Raw genomic sequence first — 17,345 nt, forward strand, 5'->3', positions numbered from 1 at the left:
CCGTGAACTAAAAAAATGATTTGTTTAAAACCCAAACCAGTAAAGCCACACATGGTGGTGCAAGCCTGTAGTCTCAGCTTGAACCCAGGAGTTGGGAGTCTAGCCTGGGTTAGTAAGACTCTCTCTCTGAAAAAATTAAAACAAACAAACAAAAAAAACCCCAAATCAATAGGATAAAGTTTTAAAAATTAATTTGTCAATATTGTATTCCATTAACTTAAAGAGTATACTTGGTTTGTAACACAAAGGATAAATGCGTGAGGGGATGAATACCCATTCTCCATGATGTGCTTACTTCACATTGCATGCCTGTATCAAAACATCTCATGTATTCCATAAATATATATACCTACTATGTACCCACAAAAATTAAAAATAAAAACAACAACAAACTATATTCAAAAATCTGAGCTACTATCCCTTAATTTCACTGGAAATTTTTAAAACATTTTCATTTATAGCAGCTAGAAAATGTTTGTTAAATAGAATATTTTAAAATTAGGAATTTTGGTGAAGAATCAGCATTCAGTATCAGTTCTATTTCTTAAATTCAACTTCTTGAGGCTACACTGATATTAAACCCTCTGAAGAATGTTTCTGCTGTGTGCTACTCTTCTCTTAAAATATTAGAAGCAGGTTGGAATAAATACATTAGACATGCAATGCAACGATGGGAAAAGGAAAAACAAATGCCACGCTTAAAGGAAATAAAGCAGTATTTTACTTTGTAATGTTTACACAACTCACCTGGAGTGTTTCTATTTGTTTTCTGATACTGTTGTTAGATGGCATCTAAATAAAGCAATGTGAGACAGCAAACATAAACATGAGATGCAGCACATGCATGTTAGATGAAAATAAGCACAAAACAAGATAGCTCTTCACCAAGGTCTCTATTTAGAAGAAATTTGAAATGTCCAAGACAGTGGCCAAAAACACTAAGTAAAAAAAATTTCACGATTTGGGCATCATGTGAGATACACCTATAATATTCCAACTAAGAGAAAACAAAGTTTTAACTCCCTAATTTTTCTTAGAATTTTTCTTAAAGCACTGTATTTCAGTTCAAACAACTTTAAATTTTTAAATGAAAATAAGTATAGATTGTTGAAAAAAACTCCAAATTATTTTCCTATGATATCTACTCTTATTATTTACCTATCTCTCTTAATAATTCTCCAGAAACTTTAAACAATCACTTTTCACACAAGCACCTAAATTGATATAGATATGGGAATGGGAGACTACCAAATTCTGCTTGGGACAAAAATTAAAGATTTAACTTTTCAGTGAAAATAATGTTGACACTGTGTCACAAGCTATTTATGGGCATATAGGGATAAAGCTCATTTTTCACGGTCATCAACTTTAAAACCTGGTATGATAATTTTTTAAAACTGTGTAATATCATAAGGTGTCTTGAACTTCATCATATTTATTCTTATGATTCTAGAGAATAATGCCTTTTTAATATCCTCAAATTATTGCTAACATGTTTTCTTAAAATATTCAGTGCTTATATCCAACAACATTCCTTATACTACATTCAGAAGTAACATGGTGGACCAGAAGAGCAAGAGCTATGGAACTATGTGAATATGGACACAAATCCATGCTGGCTCCCGAAACATGGGTTACTTGTTTGTCTTCTTTCAGCCTCATGTACAGTAAAAATCAAATGAGATTCTGTACTTAGAGGATGCAGCATCCTAAAAAGTAATAAAAACCAGTCATAAGAAGTATTGGTCTAGGCTGGGCACAGTGGTTCACACCTGTAATCCCAGCACTTTGGGAGGCTGAGGCAGGGGGATAACTTGAGGTCAGGAGTTTGAGACCAGCCTGGCCAATATGGTGAAATCTCATCTCTACTAAAAATACAGAAATCAGCAGGGGGTGGTGGCAGATGCCTGTAATCCCAGCTACTCAGCAGGGTGAGGCAGGAGAATTAATTGAGTCCAGGAGGTGAAGGTTGCAGTGAGCCGAGATTATGCCACTGCACTACTGCCTGGGTAACAGAGTGAGACTTCATCTCAAAAAGAAAAAAAAAAAAAAAAAAGGTATAGATCTAATAAAAGGAAATTGTTTTAGGCTTTTAGTATCAAGAGATTAAATGGATCTCAAAATAATTTAGGTAACGCCTTTATCTTGGATCAATTTTCCCTATACATAAAATAAATAACTGTTACAACAGATAACTAGCATAGCTTTTCCTTCAAGGCTCAACTCCTTACCTCAACTACGCAGAGCAGCCACATTATCTAAGACTTAATAAACATGAGCCAATTCATAAAATTTCTGCTGAATAGAGCCTTAATGTAAGTTAAGGGTTAATGGCCAAGACAATTATATTCAAATCCTCATGCTAAGTGGTTCTTATCTCCTTTAGCCTGGCAGATTCACATAGCCATTAATGAAAATGAACAATATGCCAGAAATATTTAACAGGAGGTAAGGGTTCAAAGAAAACAGAGCATTTAAATGAAAGCCTTAAGACAAAAAAAGTTAAGGTACTGTGAAGTATTGCAAATATGTTAGGTGAAACGTATATATATAAAAATTCCAACAAGCAACAGAAAAGTATGAACTGTCATGAAACAAAGCAGTCTTCTAGAAACATTTAAATGTGTATCTTAAAAATATTTTAATGAATGTATGAAAAATCATACTATTCAGAAAAATGATCAATTCTCTTTTAGTCCCTATACCTGTACAAATTACCAAAACTAAGAACAGAAACAAGTATAATGTAATTAATTAAATAAAATTTATTTGCTGGTTGCATGACATAAAGAGTTTAATCAATTTGATTTGGCCCTGGAAATTTTCATAAATAGTCAAAGAAGGTATATAAATTCTCATCCAAACATGAGTAATATCAATGTTTATCTAGAAGGAAAATAGACAAAAACATTTCTCAAAGTAGCATATATCCCATATACCTAAGAAACTGAGGCAGTTTTGAAAATGATACATAAAATCATGAAAAAGACGTACAGGATAACATCCAGTGGATCATTCCTGAAGTATGAAAGAAGAGCCAGTCCTATTTCTACAATAGCACAACAAGCTGCATAGCCAGAGACAAATCACTTACTCTATCTGCCTTGGTTCCGTTATCTTCAAAGTATAAGGTTTTCAGTCTCAAATCTAACTTAGAGGAATGCCAGGAAATGGAATGTCATGTCTGCAATATTTCTATAACTTGCAAGCAAATACTCAAATAGGCTCATCTAAGTATATATCAAAAGAATATTCAAATCAAGCATTCACACGACATGCAGCTGAAGAATATTCCCACACTTTGTCAGAATTGTGTTCCTACCCAGAGAAGAAAAGAGGATCCTGCCAGCAGAGCATCCTGGGAAGAAAATGATCCTTCTATCTCTCACAGTTTTGTTTTCAGGACTAAGAAAGGCTGAATATGGATGTGCCAAATAATGTTAGTGACAAGTACCCTTTCATTCAAGTCAGAATCATTTCAGGAGCTTTTACATCTGTGCGGATCCAGTACCAACTTTTAGATATGGCTGGGCATATTTAAATGTGAATTTACTGATATTATCAAAGCTTTTTCTCATATCGCTCAGACTTAAACCAACATTACTGATTTTCTCAAAAGACAAAATAAGTATCTAGAAGGTTTTGTGAGATTAATACTCTATAATTCTAAAAGAATTAACAAATATTCCTAGATTTAAGATAAATATCACTAAAAAATGTACAATTTTGCATTCATTAGGACAAACTAAATTTTCAATCAAAAGTTTACTCATATCTATACACGATTCCCTACAGAAGAAATAAAGTATGTATAAGAAAAGGAATGTGGCAAAGTGTTACTATTCAAGTATACCAATAGTAACAAAAGTTTCATTATGCACTGTTTATAACCAATTTATTGCATAAACAAAATATACCAGTCAGTATTTACACATCAGAAGTGTGATTACATCTTACCTTTAAATGTGACAAACAGTTCTGTAGGAAAATATGCCAGTTATTTAAAAAAAATTGTTTCTGACTGACACATAAAAGGCAGGTAATTAGCGGATATAAAGCCTATAGGAGACAGGGAAAAGACAGAATTAACATTTTTCATCGAAAAGCACTGGACTTTTAAATTTTATATTTCATTTATTCTCATAAGCAAGGAAACAAATCTTTTAAGCAGTTTTCCAATTTGTAATAAGAAATATAATCTCATAGAATAATCTAACACAGAAAGATAAAGGGTAAATTTTCTATGAGGAAAATTCCTTGACTGAGCATACCTCTCTGAGTTAGAACATGCTATTAGTTCTCCCTCAACCCATTAGTCCCTCATCCATTTTGTGGTTATGACTAGTCCCTGGGATCAGATAACAGACAGCATTAAAGGTTTAGCTTTCTGTTTGTCAAATATGTAACTTCCCGATGGCTACATTAAGTACTCTAAGCCTCACTTTCCAGACACATAAAGTGAAGGACAATAATCACAAATATTTTACAGCGTTGTGAAGCTTAAAGTAAGACAAAAAAAGTACAAAGTACTTAGTTCAATGCCTGGCACAATCCATGTTTACTATTACTGTATCTCTAGTTTAGATGGTCAAATATTTGACCAATTCTCCAAACCTTCTCCAAGCTACATAAAAGTTATGTGAAACAGACAGGTAGAAAAAAATGCCTTTACTCTCTGAATAGAAAAGATGTAAACAGACAGAAAACAGCTGCTAAAATCACTTTATGACAGTGATCCCCTGAGGTTACAACATATTTTTACTGTACCTTCTCTGTGTTTAGATACACAAATATTATTCTGTTACAACTGCCCACAATAATCAGTACAGTAACATGCTGTACAGGTTTGCAGCCTGGGAGCAATAGGCTATACCATATAACTTAGGTGTGTAGTAGGCTATACTATTTAGGTTTGTGTAAGTACATTCAACGATGTTTGCACAATGAAATAGCCTAACGACACATTTCTTAGAACATATTTCTATTATTAAGCAATGCATGACTACCTAGAAGGAAGTCTGAACAACTCAACAAACGCAGAGCTAGTAAAATTCAGAACAGAACATTTAAATAGAGCAATGCAAAAAATATGTATGTAAAACTTGCCCTTGTATTGCACTTCAGGGATTTTATAATTTCAGATTTTACCATTCTCTTTAATCTCCACTGAATTCATAAATCAATTATAAAAATCCCAATTAAATATGAAAAGGTTTGAAATGTTTCTTAATACCAATGAATGCTTCTTTCTTGAGCTCAGTTCAAAAGTAGTCTGATAAAGCATCTCCACAAAATTTTTCAAACAGGGAACATTCACTTCATTTTTAACAGTCTAGTAAAAAGATAATGCAAACAAAGAAAATGATTACAGACGTTAGATTAAACTATACAAAGATTACAAGAACTTTCTGTAAGGTTTGAAATTGGTTAATAATTCACTGAGACTCTCACTGAAGTATTACAATGTGCCAAGTGACCAAATGGTAAGTACATAAGATAAACCTGGTCCCAGCCCTGAGTGCACAAAGTGGGAATACAAGCTAAGAGGACACAGTATAACAGGTCCACTGAGGGCAAATTCTCTGCGCTCCTGGAGCACTCAAAAGGGGCCCCTATGGAAAAACTCAACAAGGAAGTAACATCTAAGCTGCATCCAACATCTCTTACCAGAAATACTGCTAAAGCCTCCCATTTAACCTTGCTGGCCTTATCTCCCACCCTCTGCCCATGTGCATGGGGACCCAGCTTTAGGAGCTTCCTTGCTGTTCCTAAAACGCAACAAAGCATTTCTTGCCTTAGGATGTCTATGCTGGGGCCTGCTGCCCGAGAAGCTCCTCCCACAGACACAGGAAGTCTTACTGTCTCATTCCTTTAGTTTTTGCTTAATTGCTACCAACTCTTTTGAGGTGGTGGTCTTTCCTAAGCATACTCTTTTTAAAATTTCAACTCCCTCACCCCTTTGGCAATCCTATGCCCTCTACCCTGTTTACATTTCTTCACATTACTCTCCACAATCTGACATACTACCTATTTTATACACTAGTTTATTTTCTATTCCTGCAATATACGGTACTAGGGAGTCTTTCCTATCATATATTGTTGTGTTCCCTTGTGCATAGATGAAGACCTGACAAACAGAATGCACTCAATACATAAATAAGTAAAGAAAGAGAAGCCAGCTAGAGAAAGAGGGGAGGGAGGTTACCAGAGAGGCATGAATGTTCCAGGCAGGAGCTGTATGTGCAGAGGCCTAGTATTATGGGTTGAATCATATCCCCCAAAATTCATGTTGAAGTCCTAACCCCACACACATCAGAAGGTGACTTCATTAGGAAATAAGTCATTGCAGATCACATTAAGTTAGGATCGGGAAGACCCTAATCCACATAACTGGTGTCCTTTTAAAAAGGGGAAATTTGAACAGAGACATACACTCAAGGAGAATGCCATGTGACAATGAAGGCAGGGAGCAGAACCATGCTTCTACAAGCCAAGAAACACAAAAGATTTTCAGTACACACGAGAGGCTAAGCGAGGGGCATGGAGCAGGTTCTTCCTCACAGCCCTTAGAAGGAACCAACCTGCTGGCACTTTGATTTCACATGCTAGCCTCCATAAATATGAGACAATATACATTTCTGTTGTTAAGCTATCCAGTTTGTAGTACTTTATTACGGCTGCCCTAGCAGGCTAATAAACCTGGACACAAAAGCAAATATGATATAAAAGAATCAGGCAACATGAAGATAATGGACCATTGTCAAGAGCCTCTCTTCCTATAACCTGCTCCTTTTGATGAACTGCCTTAAAAACTAAAACCTAATCTCAGCCATCTGGGAGAAAAAAAAAAGGATGATCAAACAAAGGAGGAAGTGCAAATGATCATTTGGAAGGAATAAGCAGTAATTCAAACAACTTACAGGAAAAGAAATCAAAGTGCATATCTAATAAAAGACTAAAACTGACATGACTTATACATGATAGCCTGTTTTCTTTTTTATAAAATGAGCCCAATTCATATGGCTAAAAACTGGGTGGGAGGAAACGGGAGCTGTGTAACTCAAATAAACCACTTGTAAACCGTTAACTTATGAGTTTTGTGTGTCACCATTTTTTAAAATCTTCAATGCAAAACAAGTTTTAAAAAAACATGTCAGTCACTCCCATTAATATTTTAAATTCTTAACTTTTAAAACAATTCTCTGTTCACCTTTTCTAAACATGCTTTAAAGGCAGGATCTGAATACTATAAACCAATTCATATAAGTCCATAGGTCACAAGTCAGTGAATTCAATGTTTAAAAGTGAAAGCCAAAACAGTTCAATTTTTCAATATGTAATACATTTCTTCATTTTTTGAGATTTTAACTAGAATAAAATCTGAACAAAACTAATGTAATTAATTTCCATTTCCAGCCAAGATGGAGTGAAGGGAGCTGGATTTCCCCTACCATCTGAAACAACCAAAAAAACAAAGTACATGAAATGATATCTAAAACACTGTATGATCAACAAAAGGAAGAGACCTCTGAGCAACAGGAAGCAAATGAGATGAGTCCTCCCATGGCCATAGCTTATTGTCATGTAAGTATTTTTAGGAAAAAAATGAAAGTATGAGGTTGATAAGGTTCTTGTATAACATACAAATTGTACGAAAATAAAAAAACATACTTACAGCAGCTACAGGGATAAGAATCTCCACAAATAAACCAGCAAGTGCATGTTTTATGTCTTTATCTTTCACTTCTAAGAAATACTGAGCACATTCCTTAAAGGGAAAGAGGGTATATACTTAGATTAACAAAAGAGGAAAGGTTAAAGAATTTGTAATATCACAATAATTTTGTGAACACTCTACCATTTTACCAAAAAACTAAGGTCAATGCATCTTCAAGTCAAAAAACAAAGTTTGCCAGGCGTGGTGGCTCAAACCTGTAATCCCAGCACTTTGGGAGGCTGAGGCGGGCAGATTACCTGAGGTCAGGAGTTTGAGACCAGCCTGGCCAGTGTGGTGAAATCCCGTCTCTATTTAAAAAAAAAAAAAAAATTAGCCAGGCCTGGTGGCAGGCACCTGTAATCCCAACTACTTGGGAGGCTGAGGCAGGAGAATCGCTTCAATCAGGAAGGTGGAGGCTGCAGTAAGCCGAGATCATGCCACTGCACCCCAGCCTGAGTGACAGAGTGAGACTCTGTCTCAAGGAAAAACAAACAAAAAAAATAATTTACACTTATGACAACTTAACACATGGAATGAGACTAAAATTGATGCCATTCATTTATGTATATTTTGTTTCTTTTAAAAAGTCATGAAGAGCAAGAACTGTAGGCTTGCTCTATTTAGTGTCATTTAGAAGGTATATCACCTGCATAAATTGAAATGATGCTTCAAAATCTTCTACAGGATACATTTTTACTCGAAAAAATTTCATTCCCATTATTAAGCTGATGACACTTTGTACCACATGTGGGCTTTGTTCCTTTTGTCGCAGTTCTTTTAATTCTGTCACAAACTTCTTCCTTACAGCCTGAAACCTTTAATATACATGGAGACAGCATTTGATTTGAATTAAAAACACTAATTTCCACATGATATTTAAGGGTAAAAATCAAAAGGTATGCTACCTAAATATCATCTCCTTTCTCTACCTTCATTACAATTGCCAGAAAGGCACACAGAGGAAAATAAAAATTGCTACTATAAATTTGCTGTTCATTTATTTTAAAATTAAATTAAAAGTTTCTGAAGGAGAAATAATAGGATTTCGTTATTCCTATATTAACAATATACCACCATTACCATTTAATTAATAACCATAAAAAAAAATCAAAAAATCCACCCATAAAACATCACCATGTAAATCAGTGTCTCCAACTTTTAAGGCTCTTTTTATATAAAATCTGCAATTAGTTATATGGAGAGCATATTGAAGACTATAAAGTTTTTCACAGAGATAAGCCAATCAATCCTACAGTACTAATTATCACTTAAAATCAATACATCACTACACTGGCAAAAGGCTTTTGAAATGTGAGTATCATCCTGGATTCAAATCACAATTGTTAAAGCTAGTAAGCTTTTCTTAGCTTACATTTGAAAAGGACATCTAATAGTTTATTAATCAATAATACTTAATTATCCACCTCCCCCCTATATATTATGAAACAACTAAAGATTTTACTGATAATGTTACTTGGGGAAGCCAGTTTCTTAAAGTTAAAAAAACTTCAAAGCATGCTTTCCAATGGTCACTGACTACAGTGAGAAGAACAACAACAACAAAAAAAATTAACAAAATATGGATACATGATTGAAATATAACATCTATTTTGATTTTAATCTTGGAGACTATGATACCATTTTTCACGATTGTATTCTTTAGCACTTCATTAAGAAAATTTTTATAAAATGGATAAACTCTTTCCATTGAAATATTAGAATCTAAGGATTTTTTCCTTTTGTTAAACTACTTATAAAAATTATTAGTCACTACAAACCAAGAAAACACATACACCAAGATTCAAATACACCCCCAACCTTTATCTCCTTCTCTTCCCCACTCCCACTCAACCCCACCACCTGCCCCCTTAGGTGCTATCAGCCTAACTCAAAGTGGATCCTTTCACATTTTCTCCCATGCTTATTACACGCATGAGCAGAAAACACCTTAACATTGCTCTAAAGTGGCATTTCTCCTACCACTAGCCAGGTGAGGCTGAGTACCATTTCATACATTTATTTACTGGCTGTTTGGACTTACTATCCTTGCCATCTAGAGTTAACTTAGCCATGATGGAGTGTCTCCTGGATCCAACTTGCTAATATATTATTTAGAATTTCTGGTCTATATTCCTGAGATAGAAACTCAGTTTTGACAAAAATAAAAATAACATAAACAAACTGACATAAAGAGAAATACATCACTGCTCATATCTATGTTTTTGTGTCAATCTAATTACATGTGAGATATTAATATGATACTGTCGATGTCTAAATCATTTGAAATACTAAAACCATAAGATATTAAAAAATTATCATCTATCTCTAAATTACTTAAAATACTCAAACCATATTCTAAGTTCTATAGTATTGGCTATACAAGGGTTCCTAGTATATTAAAAAATTTAAAAATATGCTAAATAAAATATTTCACTTAATATTAAAATGCAAACTACTTAAACATTAATAATAATTTTACCTGCCTTCTTAGAATTTAGAAAGGTTGTTTGTTATATGATGATTTCAGGGCCAAAGACTCTTTAAAACACATCCAAGAAAATACCATTTGATACTTTTTTCCTTATAAATTTCCCAGTAGTAACAAAGGAAATCCAAAATCTCCCATAATTGTTACAGCAACCACAAGTTGCTAATGACAAATATATTTTACTGTTTACTAAAGTGATGGCTCAGTACAACTCAGTGTGTATAACTCCTAATGAATAACACTTTTAACTGAGTAATCTGGTATCTTTCATCTTTCCTTTTTGGTGTCTCTTTTACCAGTTCAAACTCTGTTTAGCATTAAAACAAATATGATTAGAAAACACTGCATTGCTATCTGAGGAATAAAAGTTCTCACCTGGAAAATAATTATTAGCTCTGTAAAGAGTCTCTAAAAAAAGCTTCTAACAGAATTGTTAAAAATAGGGAAAAAGATAGTGTCCTAACTATGGTTGGCAATTTCTGATTTGTTCGATTCAGACATTTATAGAAAACCCCAAATAAAATTAAAACAAGTGGTGAAATTGAGATATGACTATTAAAGAGTTTCTGAGAAACAGAGCAGTAAAGTAATAAAAGGTGGGGCTGACTTAGTGCTATGATGAAAATGGTGGATTTAGAACTATCAGTATCTACTGTATTCATTGGTAATGAAGCATTCTAAAATGCAAAGAAAATCTAAATGGGTGATTTATAAAACTTACTTTGATTGGGCAAGAACCCCTATCACCTCTGCATATAAATCCGCAATAATATGCACATTCCCAGTGTTGGTTCCTGAATATCTAAAATAATAAAAGAACAAACATAACATTTCATTAAATTTTTCTACAACCTCTCTTTCCTAATACATTTGAAAATTCATATCAGAGTGTTGCATAATTTTCTCTGAATATTCATTTATATGATAAAAGCAATACTAGTTGTATTCTACCTTCAATTTTACTTTACTATGATATTTAACCTTCTGGTTCTTACATATCCAATCTATAGTACTAAGAAATATTTTTACAAAATCTTTCTAATCAGCATTTTTTGTGGATTTAAAAGAGATGGGGGCTGGGTGCAGTGGCTCACACCTATAATCCCAGCACTTTGGGAGGCCAAGCTGGGTGGATCGCTTGGAGCCCAGGAGTTCAAGTCCAGTCTGGGCAACATGGCAAAACTCTGTTTCTACAAAAAATACAAAAATTAGCTGAGTGTGGTGGCATGCACCTGTAGTCCCAGCTACTCAGGAGGCTGAGTTGGGAGGATCACTTGAGCCCAGGAGGTCAAGGCTGTAGTGAGCCATGATCTCATCTCTGCACTCCAGGCTGGATGAAAGTGAGACCTTGTCTCAAGAAAGAAGAAAAAAAAAAAGGAAGATAATAATTGCCTTGAACTCTCAAAACAAATCATCAATAAGAATTCAAATAGCTCAGACCTGGATTGCAAAAAAAAGGCAACAATCCCAAGTTAGTATTTTACTTACCCTTCCTTATGTTTAAAGTGCTTAAAAGCTAAGTTTAGAACTTCATGAACTAAGGGATCGGGTACAGGATGAACAGGAATCTAGAATTTAAAAACATTATCAAGTAAGTAAGAGTTAAATAAGTTATTGGTTTTTCATGAGTATTCTCATCAATTCAACTAATTAAATCAATAATCAATCTTACTTTTCATGGGATTATTACTAATCTGTCAATCTTCTGAGAATCTCATTTTCTCTAAGAATTTGGTTACTCATCAAATTTCACAAGTTCTAAATTTAAGAATACTAGTTTTATAATCACAAATCACTAAACTATGGACTATGCAGTGGGAAAAGCAATAGTTGTTACTGCTTAATAGTTACTGTCAGAAAGCTAAAGAGACACGTACACCTCCCTGTAACACTTACAGAAAAGCACCTTTGTAATGAATCAGCCCTACATTTCATATAGCCCACTTTTGAACTATCATGAAAATGGCCACAAGGGACACTATCTTTTCTAACAATCTTAAACTATTTATGGACTTATTATTAAAAACCTGACATTTAAATATTCTCATTTCAACTCAAAAAAAGTATATGCTAGTTCCTATTATGTAAAACAAATTTTAAAAATTTAAACCAGTAATAAAAGCCCTACTCCTCCAACACACATAATCACTATTAACAACTTCATGTACATCCTTCCAGACTTTTTCCTACACATCCTCACACACAGGCATGCGTGCATTCCTTAGTTTTACTTAACCGAATAATGTATCTTTCCATGTCAGTATTTAGAGCTCCTCCTTATACTTTCTAACAACCACATAATATTCAATATGTATATATCACAATTTGAGAAGCCCCCTATTAATGAACATTTCAATCCAGATTTTCAATATTCAAGTAGTACTACAATAAACATCTTGTGCATTTAACATTATATACTTGTAGAGTTCCATGGGAAAGACTCCGAAAGAAGGAACTGCTGGGTTAAAGAGTTTACAAGTCATTGCTAACACATATTCTAGTTCTACACAGTTCTACATAACCTTCAGTATACATGGTGCACTGGTTCCAGGACCCCCGTGATAGCAAAATCTGCAGATGTTCAAGTTCCTGATATAAAATGGTGTAGTATTTGCATATAACCCTATGTACATCCTCCCATACACTTTAAATTATCTCTATCTAGATTACTTACAGTATGTAACCCAATGTAAATGTTACATAAGTAGTTGTTATACTGTATTTTCCATTATTTATTATTGTATTATCATTTTTATTTATATATATTGTTTTAATTTTTACTTTTTGTGGGTACCTACCAGGTGTATATATTTATGGGGCATTTTTATATTTTTGATCCAAGGTTGGCTGAATCCATGGATGTGGAACTTACAGAGATATGAAGGCCCTGACTATGTGGGTCTATTTTTGAGCTCTCCATTATGTTCTATCAATCAATTTGTATGTGTCTATACCAAAACCACACCATCTTATTAATTACTAGAGTTTAATAATAAGTTCTCATATCTAGTAGTGCAGGTCCTCTCCTTACTTTTCTTCAGAGATGGCTTGGCTATTCTTGGCCATTATTCTTCCATATTCCATTTACAGTCACCTTTTCAAGTTCCATAAAAACTGTTAGGATTTTTATTAGAGCTGCAATGCATCTATAAAACAATTTGAAGTAACTATATTTGTATATATTTACGTGAAATAACTTTTAGTATATTTTCTAATTTTCCGGTTTTGTGCTTTGACGGAGGTGCTTGATTTCACTAATCGTAAGGAGAATGAAAATCTGCAAGACATCATTTTATACCTAATTGATGGGAAAAAAATTAAGTCTGAAAATACCAAATAGTAGAGATAACGTAAAAAAAAGTGAGGTTTTGTATATATTGTTGCAAAGGAGCATGCAATCTAGTGAAGGAGATCAGGTATGTCACCCTACAATATATAATTTGGCATGCAGATTATTTTGAGCTAAAGGCAATTGAGAAAGAGCAGATCAGGAAAAGTTTCCTCTACAATCCTTACTAAATAACTATTACATTTCATTAGTTTTCTGCATATATTTACCTTCCCACAATTTTACTGTTTCTAGAAGCCCAAACCTTTTTCCTTTGTCTTATCACTACTCTACAACTTATCACTCTTTGTTAAAATGGTATATATTCCAGTCTGTACCTGGATCTTTGAAAAAAAAAAGTGTATTAATTTTTGGATCTTCACATATTTACTACGAGGCATCCATGTGCATTCGTAATAAACCTTTTGACCCTGGTAATCCTTCTCTTGTCAGTTTAGTTTGTAGGGCCCCAGGCACTAAATCTAAGAAGGTAGAGCAAAAAGTTTTTTCTTCCCCTATACAGTAGCTCTTCTGTATCTACAGTTTTGCTTTCTGTGGCTTACCCAAGGTCAACCATGGTTTGAAAATACTGTGTGTGCATGTGTGTGTGTGTGTGTATGTGTTACCACATGCATACACTTTTATTATAGTATATTGTTATAACTGTTCTATTTTATTATTAGTTATTGTTGTAAATCTTCTACTGTGCCTGGTTTATGATTTCAACTTTATTGTGAGTATGTATGTACACAAAGAAACATAATACAGGCTTAATATCCCCTATCTGAAATGCTTGGGACCAGAAGGGTTTTGGATTTCTGATTTTCTTAAATTTTGGAATATTTACATATTCATAATGAGCTATCTTGGGGATAAGACCCAAATCTAATCACAAAATATGTTTGTTTCATATACAACTTATACACATAGCTTGAAGGTTATTTTATAAAATATGTTAAATAATTTTGTTCATGAAACCAAGTTTTGACTGTGTTTGACTGCAACCCATCACATGAGGTGAGGTGTATAATTTTCCACTTGCAGTGTTATATTGGTGCTCAAAAAGTTTTGGATTTTGGGACATTTCAGATTAGGGATGCTCAACCTGTATATACAGGGTTTGATATTATCCATAATTTCAGGCACCAACTAGGAGTGCTGGAACATATTCCCTGAGAATAAAGGGAGACTACTATATTTGCTCCAGTTATGACTGAAGTTTAACAATGACGGCCAAAGACAACACTCAGCCATGCTATGTGTTCTTTATTGCCACCCTACTACCACCATCTACACTTTCTGTGTTTATAACACTTGCAGCAGTCTTACAAGATACAGGTATACCTCCTATTTAACAGATGAGGGAAATGAAGTTAAGAGGTTGCTGTGTACTTCTCTAGAATATACTATGTCCCTAGATCCTGATATATGAAAATGCATTTAAGGCTGGGCACAGTGGCTCACACCTGTAATCTCAGCATTCTGGGAGGTCGAGGTGGGTGGATCACCTGAGGTCAGGAGTTCGAGACCAGCCTGGCCAACATGGCAAAACCTTGTCTCTACTAAAAAATATAAAAATTAGCCGCGTATGGTAGCACGTGCCTGTAATCACAGCTACTCAGAAGGCTGAGGCAGGAGAATCGTTTAAACCCAAGAGGTGGAGGTTGCAATGAGCCGAGACTGCACCACTGTACTCCTGCATGGGCGACAGAGAGTGACTCCATCCAAAAAAAAAAGAAAAAGAAAAAAGGCATTTGAATAAATAAAACAAATGAGCAAGAAAACTTTGGTCTTATCATATTACTGCCAGGAAAGAAAGAGAAACACAGAGAAGTAAAAGAAGAAATACATCTCATCTTTAATTTTAATTAAAAATACATAAGTTCTGCTGAGACAGAGTTCGAGGTGTGATAAAAAATACATAAGTTCTAAAAATTTTCCTTTAAGAATGAACATTATCAGAACACAGACATCCTGAAAGTCCCTATTTCTTCTCTTATTTTCAGTGTCACACACACAAAAAAAATTCTCAAACTGAATCTCCTAAGAAGAAAGAGAAAAGAATCTCATTTCAGCTCACAAAGAAAAAGTTCTACTTTCACGGAGTAGTATCTCCATCTTGAGTATCAAGAATTTCTAAGATCTTGTCACTGGTGTGATTTTAGACGCAGCTCTAATTCAACTTCAACATTCAAGAAAATCTAGTAGAAACTATAGTAACAGGCTGGGTGCGATGGCTCATGCCTGTAATCCCAGCACTTTGAGAGGCCGAGGCAGGCGGATCACCTGAGGTCAGGAGTTCGAGACCAGCCTGACCAATATGGTGAAACCCTATCTCTTCTAAAAATACAAAAATTAGCCAGGTGTAGTGGCGCGCACCCGTAATCTCAGCTACTCGGGAGGTTGAGGCAAGAGAACTGCCTGAATCAGGGAAGCAGAGGTTGTAGTGAGCCAAGATCACACCATTGCACTCCAGTCTGGGCGACAGAGTGAGACTCCATCTCAAAAAAGAAACAAAGAAAGAAAGAAACTATAATAACAAATATTCAGGTTTATTCTAAGGCTATTTCCACTACCACTGCCAAAAATTTAATGCTTTTATCACATTATGAAAGTAAAGAACAAAAAAAAAGAGCTTAAGATAGTGGGAAGTTAGACTAGTCCATTCATTAGCTAAATGACCAATTCTCAGCACCAAGGAGTGTAAACAACATCACACATTAGCAGAATGACAAATCCCCTCCCATGTGTACCTTTGGGACTGCTCATCAATATCTAAAATGCTATTAAGTCTGAAAATGCAAACAATCTACTCTGTAGACATAGAAGATATCACCACCTTCTGACACTTCAAAATAGTATGAATAAAACTAAGAGCTTGAAAGGGCTCACAAACTACGTTTCTCAACTTCTTGTTTGTTTGAAAGAATGAACATATGACTAAAATTCAATATTAAAAAGAGTATTGCTTCAAACTTTATAAATGTGATACTGCTGTTTAAACATGCTTTTATCATGGATCTAAGTCCTTTGGTACTAACATACTACTTTTAGTTCTAACATACTACTTTTAGTTAGGCACTACCCCAAATTTATTCTAATGACTTTTTTAGAAAAGTAAAGTTAGTCCTCTATTATCTGGAATTAATTCTGTTTCCAAGGTGAATTCCACTACTTAATTTCATGATATTTACATTAGCTCTTTGTCTAACTTGTTACAATAAAAACTTTCATTCAATTTTATAAAATACTGGCCATTTCCACTATTCACAATAGCAAAGACTTGGAACCAATCCAAATGTCCATCAATGATAAACTGGAGAAAGAAAATGTGGCACATACACACCATGGAATACTCTGCAGCCGTAAAAAAAGGATGAGTTCATGTCCTTTGCACGGACATGGATAAAGCTGGAAAACATCATTCTCAGCAAACTAACACAAGAACAGAAAACCAAACACTGCATGTTCTCATTCATAAATGGGAGTTGAACAATGAGAATACATGGACACAGGGAGCGGAACATCACACACTGGGGCCTGTTGGGGGGTCGGGGGCTAGGGGAGGGACAGTATTAGGAGAAATACCTAATGTAGATGACGGGTTGATGGGTGCAGCAAACCAACATGGCATGTGTATACCTATGTAACAAACCTGCGTGTTCTGCACATGTACCCCAGAAATATTATTATTTTATTATAAATATAATAATATATTTAATAATATATTATTAAAGTATAATAATAATTTAAAATACTGACCATTTCAACCTAATGTATCACATATTTTACCAATGAGAATTAAGTTTATT

The 17,345-nt window shown here is 34.4% G+C and overlaps 1 protein-coding gene across 28 annotated transcripts in view; it reads right to left on the bottom strand.

Annotated features, from left to right (window-relative positions):
* FRYL (FRY like transcription coactivator) overlaps positions 1-17,345 on the bottom strand; it is a 286,610-nt gene that overhangs the window by 113,225 nt on the left and 156,040 nt on the right. For 17 of the 28 annotated variants that reach the window (XR_012434819.1, XR_012434820.1, XR_012434821.1 and 14 more), the window contains 7 exons: positions 11,694-11,773; positions 10,927-11,007; positions 8,364-8,532; positions 7,676-7,768; positions 5,234-5,332; positions 3,958-4,059; positions 748-792 (listed from right to left, as the gene is read on the bottom strand). Coding sequence is in view for 24 of the 28 variants with exons in the window: in XM_065544987.2 (XP_065401059.1) it covers positions 748-792; positions 3,958-4,059; positions 5,234-5,332; positions 7,676-7,768; positions 8,364-8,532; positions 10,927-11,007; positions 11,694-11,773 (669 nt within the window). In the remaining 4 variants the exon portion in view is untranslated. The remainder of the gene's footprint in view (positions 1-747; positions 793-3,957; positions 4,060-5,233; positions 5,333-7,675; positions 7,769-8,363; positions 8,533-10,926; positions 11,008-11,693; positions 11,774-17,345) is intronic. The other 11 variants (XM_074039758.1, XM_065544990.2, XM_074039757.1 and 8 more) reach the window with 1 other exon arrangement.

The sequence above is a fragment of the Macaca fascicularis genome, chromosome 5, assembly GCF_037993035.2.
Source record: "Macaca fascicularis isolate 582-1 chromosome 5, T2T-MFA8v1.1".
Classification (NCBI taxonomy): Eukaryota; Metazoa; Chordata; class Mammalia; order Primates; family Cercopithecidae; genus Macaca; species Macaca fascicularis.